The 6,538-nt window shown below is 29.2% G+C and overlaps 1 protein-coding gene across 1 annotated transcript in view; it reads right to left on the bottom strand.

The window, feature by feature from the left end:
• LOC106793231 (protein FAM13A) overlaps positions 1-6,470 on the bottom strand; it is a 22,029-nt gene extending 15,559 nt beyond the window's left edge. Inside the window, exons 1-4 of the mRNA XM_014760009.1 lie at positions 6,299-6,470; positions 5,976-6,188; positions 4,381-4,819; positions 3,649-3,892 (exon numbers count right to left, since the gene is read on the bottom strand). Coding sequence (XP_014615495.1) covers positions 3,649-3,892; positions 4,381-4,819; positions 5,976-6,158 — 866 coding nt within the window. The 5' untranslated portion in view covers positions 6,159-6,188; positions 6,299-6,470. The remainder of the gene's footprint in view (positions 1-3,648; positions 3,893-4,380; positions 4,820-5,975; positions 6,189-6,298) is intronic.
• Between the last annotated feature and the right edge of the window lie 68 nt (positions 6,471-6,538).

Raw genomic sequence — 6,538 nt, 5'->3', positions numbered from 1 at the left:
CTCTTTCTCTGTTTTAATTTTAAAAAGAAAATATATATTTTATATATTTAAGAGATAATTAAATATAAAAGATAATTTTTTAAATATTACTATTTAATCGTAATATATATATATATATATATGATTTTCTATCGTGTAAGATAGATTTTAAATTGAAGTAATACTCTAAATCGTTAACTAATCGCATTTACAATTTTCTAATCCTAAGTTCTAATGAATATATATATGTGTGTGCATATATGTAAGTGTCTCTCTACATATATCGACCTTTCTCTAAATTTAAAGGTTTCCCAGACCTTGGCACAAGTGCATTAACGTTGCAACGAGTTATTATTAATTCTAATTTTATATTCTTTTCTTTTTTTTTTTCTCTCTCTCTCTCTCTCTCTCTCTCTCTCTCTGTTCAATGCTTGTCGCATACTCTAGACGATGAGTAATATACTTTGACGTTATGATTACGAATGAGAAATGAAATAATAATGATTGTTATATTTTAACACGTAATATTAATAATTAATCGTGCACGTGACTTTGATTTATTTTTGTTTCTTTTTTATTTACAAACGATCGAACATCAATTGTCGTTAGATATTTCAATAATTTCGATCAATTGTATTATGCATGCTACGTACAGCATAGTGTATGTGTGTGTATGTATAATACGTGTTCTCTTTTTCTTTAATGTGTCAATTTAATCGATCAAACAAGATCTAAACGTTTCTATTTTAATCCTAAATATATTAAATTATCCCCATCAGAGAAAATTAATCTGTCAATGTAAGAAATAATATTTTCTTGTTATACGTTTTCTTTTATCTATATTAACACGCGAATAACACCATAAATAAATCCAATCGAAATTTATAATTAATTCTATTAACGTTTAACAACTAATGCAACGTAAGGAAGAAGAACTATTTGATAAGTCATCAGTAATCATGGTGTATCATATGCACGATGAATAATAAATAAATAAATAGTAATAAAAAGTATGTGTGTGTGTGTCTCTGTCGAAGGAGTTCTTACGGGAAATCATAATGAATCGTACATCGGTTAATATAATTGTAACCGGTCAAATCATTTTGACCATGGAATCATGGCCGATCTTATAATAACATTCCTGTACCTCGGCCTTCTGAATACTTTGAAAAAGAAAGAGAAAAAATTAAAAAAAAAAAAAGAAAAGAAAAGAAAAATAATATAAAATAATTAAAAAAAGAAAAAGGGAAAAAAAATTAACCAACCAACCAACGAACCAAACATAATTACATTTTCAATGACATCATTTCTTTCACGTAGATATTACAACTTGTGTGCTATATAAACCGTTCGAGAAAATTTTCCACGATATTTGCTCTTGTTAAACGTGGAATCATTTTTCTTCTGGCAATGAGAGACGTACTAGGAAGAAAAACGTATTAGATTTTTTTTTTCTTTTTATATATATATTATTCTTTTTTTCTAGGACGAGAAAAAGATAGCAAAGATAGCAAAAAAAATTCACACACACACATACATATATATATATATTCGTGACACCATTCATTCGTGTCTTGCAAGAATTCATTCCTTCCTTCCTTCATTCCTTTTTTACTTTCTTCCTTCCTTTTCCTATTCGTTTGAATCGATCGAAAAAAGAACGCATTAACAATTTGCTGTTGTCGGTTTCATCGACCTCATACGAATGAGAAACATGACTACCAAAAGGCTCCGTGCCAATGGTAACGAGGTGACACAGAGAGACACTCTTAAAATTAATCAATTTTATTCATTACGAGTCTCAAACGTTATAATCGTGCCAACAATTCCTATTGTTTAATACAATTAACATTAAAACTCCTTCTATTACTATTATAATTAATTATAAATTCTAATAAACCACTCACAATTATCTTATATAATATTAAACTATTAATTACGTAATTAGAAATAATTAATTGTTAATCTAAAAATATATATTGAATGATATAAAAATATTTGTATTAATTTATAATACCGAAATAGTATAATAAATGAATCATAAATATACATTCACATTTATTTCAATGTTTTATTTATATATATATTCTTGTGTGAGAGAATTTCTGTCACGAATGCAATCGTGATCAGAGCATGACCGAAATATATGCATTACGTTATGATATGCACGTGTTAAAATACGTTAGATGTTAGCCAAAAGTTCATCCAATTATTACGTTAGACTAGTTATTATACTTTGGTAGAAGGAAATAGAATTGTTTTGCTATATTATCTCGGTTAGATATTCCTCAATGCATTCCATACAAAGTAGTATAGTTTTAACGATCGATTGGCATACCATTCGTTGAAAACCTATTTGATCGATACCGTCGGACTATTTCTTTCTTCCTTTTTTTTTTTTTTTCTTATGCAATCTACCTTATTATTACTCTAATCAAACTATTCGATTTAATCTTGCAATGCGCATTTATTTAAAACCTTATTTAATTTCTATCGATTTAACATTTGTGTGTATCGCAATTAGAAATAATATTTATCTAATTAAATAAATTAATAAAAGAGGAAGATTTGTTTTTTTTTTTATTAGAACACTTTACAAATAATTTTTTTAATTAAAATTGAATTTATAATAAAGAAAAAAAAAGATGTCAGATAAATTTATTAATAAAATACTAATTTTATTTATTTATTCTATTGGATATTAAAGAAAGATTTGTTTATATCTTTTTTTTTATAATAATAATAATAATAATAATAATAATGAAAGAATACTCGATAAAGGATACGAGTATCGATTCGTAATTGTACGTTTTTAAAAAACCGATCGATATGAGAGTCACGTAAGAAGCAAAAATCGAAGGGAGTCATGCGTCAATGGACCAAACGACGACGATAATAATTCATCCATGCGAACATAAACGAGGAAAGAAAATTAAAAAAGGTAAATGCGTTTAATAACCCTCAAATATACTTGAACGATTAAGTTAAATGATTTTTAAACAAGGACAACGATGATTGATTTGATTTAACTATCACGTTACCACCCCGATCACGATATCTCATGGTAAATCGTTGGATAAAAACTATATTCACAATAAAATTATGAAAAGTTATAAAAAAGGTATTATTTTCTATATATATATATTTTCGTCTACGGGTTATATAACATAACCACCCAATATTCTTTATCAAACGTATGATAACAACATTTTATTTTTAGTTTAAAACGTGTTACCCGTTCCCCGTCCCATCCCTCATTATCATAAAACAAAATTTATATTCCTGTTAAAGTAAAAAATAAAAAAAGGAAGCAATAATTTATCGACTTTTTTAGTTAATTAATCAAAATGACAAACATAATTGATTCTTATTGCATTATATTATTCTACAATGTTTTATTTTCAAACGAATTCCAAATAATTTGTGATTTATTTAAATGGTCGATCGAATTGTTGGTTCTCTATTATCTTTTCTGTGTTTCAAAGATAAAAATAAAGAGAGGAAGAGAGAGAGACAGACAGAGGAAGTTACGTAAGGACAATATTTGCAGAGAAAATGGTTAAAGCTTGTTGTTGGTATCGATAACCAAACCAACACACTCTTCTAATATAACCCACTTTTAAATTTAGATATATTCCATAGATAAAAGATAAATTTGCAGGAACTTACCAATCGGGAAAGAGTAGGTGTGCCTCGACAAGGATGTCTCGTAGAAGTATGGTCGCAGGTGGTACGTGAGGTAAAATAACAGGAGCGAATACACCGCATACACCAGCACTGCGTCCGTGTCTTGCTTCGTATCTGCTTAAATAAATCGCCAAGTAACCGAGTAAGTGATAATGAGAGGACGGGAGGGTTGACAGGAGTTCCTTCGTCGATTTAATCCAGGATTCGTGATTATTTGAGTAATCATCTGTTGTTGAAAAGAAAAAAGAAACAAACGTCAAAAATAATTTATCAATTGAATAATTGTATGTGATTATTATATGAGAACTAGATATTATATAATTATGATTAACAAGAGTTGAATCACATATACAAAAATTAGGAATAAATGGATTGAACGATTTGCTTTTCAAATTAGTTTTAACTATATATATATATATATATGTTCAGTTCAAATGTAATTAACTAACACTCTATTCAATTGATCAGTGATATTTGATCACGAATGTATAAAAAACGATACATATTAATTGAATATTGAATAATAATAATAATATAATAATAGATATTTAAAGTGAATCAAAAGTTCGTGGATCTTTTTAGTTTTTCTTTTAACATTTTCCAAAATATAAATTTGACACAAAAAACAATCCCACACATGTGCAATTTATAATACAATAAAACTCACAAACTTTTGATTGACCCTGAACAATAATCAAAAACCCTTTTACTAACTGTTATGAAGATTTAACAATCTCGCGACCAACGTGGACGGTACAACGGGTTGCGGTAATTCTTTCAGGTACTGTCGAAGAAGGGTGGCTGCTGTGGATGGGCAAGCTGCAACTTCCAAATCTGCATCACCTTTTCTTTCGAAAGCTGTCCTCAATTTTTCAGCTAGGCGTGGACTACCACCGGACAAACGAAATACCGCAGCACTTTGGAATCCGTGAGTTTCGATGTAGCTGCAGAGCCGATGAACCACGTAAGGTACTCCAGTTTCTTGATAAGATTCTATCAAGTCTAGCCGTGCACCGAAAACTTTTGTTGAACCTCCACCACCACCACCACCACCTCCTCCTCCACCTGTTCCTGTTCCTGTTCCTCCTCCTCTGCCACGGCCAAGGAATGATCCTGCGAGGACTCGCTTCACTCTTGCAAGGCGGGACTCGTCCTGAGAGACCGACCAGCTTGGTTAAATTCTCGTCCGATGTAGTTTGTCTGTGAGCGTACGGTCAACGATCGACGATGGATGCAACGTCACTATTCGCATATGACATTTCAAAGTTCCTACATTCAAAAATCCATCGGATCAGTGCATCTCGAAACTTCCTATCCATCATCTCAACTATATTTTCCCTTTTTAGAAGCTTTCAATATAGGACTTGTTCGAGTTACACTAGTAGAACATCTACATTATATGAATGTGTCGTCTCAGGGAAATGATGAAAATATAAATCTGATCAAATCTTTAAGGTAAATGATCAATTCATGGAATATGTTTAAATAACAATACTATTGGGAGTGTTTTTTTACATGAAGAAAGTAAATGATTTGATCAAATCTTTTTAATTGTTTTATTGTTAATGAAAAGATGAAATAAACAAGTCAGTTTTATAATCAAAATCTATGGACATTATTATTTACTAAAAATGTATACTTTTTGTTTTTCAAAATATCAGCTTTTTTTTGTTAATTAATTTCGAATAAATAATTTGTAGTTTTTTTCAATGACTATTCTTGTATTATCTACTCTACATTTAATAATGCACGGTTTACTAAATAAATACTTACAATATCTAAACAATATTATATATTTCATCATTTCATTAAAACAGTTAAAGGATTTGATCAAATCATTTATTTACTTTCTTGAAGTAAAAATCATCTTACAGAGTTGTTATTTAAACATCTTCCTTGTAATTGATCATCTACTTTAGGAATTGGATTAAATCTACATTTTTATCATCTCCCTGCAACAAATACATCCCTTTCCTTCCTTCTTGTCATATTATACTAATCCTATTTTTTTTCTATTACAGTAATACAACTATACTTAAACTCTTAGAGAAGTTATTGCACGCGTATAATTACACACTTATAATTAATTCACATAACGGGAGGTTCTACTGTATACCCAAATATATTATACGTAAGCTTATACAATTAAATTAAATTAGAAATAAAAAAGGACAGTAACTTTTACGCGACCTTGACATACAATTCGCGTTCCTATCTTCACTCTATCCCTCATTTTTAAGTGTTTCCTAGTTTTCTTGTTTATAAGAGAGATAAAAAAATGAAGAAAATAAAAGAAAGAAAGGTTTTACCTTATCGTGGGACTGTCGCGAACGCGTTGGACTTGCCGATCCATAATGAGATTGATGCTGATTGTTTTGTTGCTGATGATGATTATGATTATGATTCTGATGATTGTGATTATGATGATTCTGATGATGATGATGATGATGATGATGTTGTTGTTGTTGTTGTTCTTGCTGAGGACGTCTCATCCCACTTCTACACCGCGACCCACTGCCGCACTATAATTAATTCAAATAAAAATAATATAATTTTAATTATTATAACGTATAAAAGATATGATCAAATATTTCTACAAATATAATATTATATCAATGAGCAAAGATCTTACAATACAATCTCTCGCGATTCTCCACAGCTTGGAATATGCCAAATTCGGTATGATGATGGTAGTTGGTCGAAAAACCGTCTTCTTTTAATTCTGTTAAGTCGTATTATATTCACCAGACGTTCCGTTACGACGTACGATAAATTTATTCGATTTTTTAAATAAATTAAATAAATATATATATACATATATGTATATATTATATGTATATATATATATGTATATATATATATATATATATAT

Source organism: Polistes canadensis, unplaced genomic scaffold (assembly GCF_001313835.1).
Source record: "Polistes canadensis isolate GaletaPanama2010 unplaced genomic scaffold, ASM131383v1 scaffold_12, whole genome shotgun sequence".
NCBI lineage: Eukaryota > Metazoa > Arthropoda > Insecta > Hymenoptera > Vespidae > Polistes > Polistes canadensis.
This window is presented reverse-complemented; position numbering and strand designations above follow the sequence as displayed.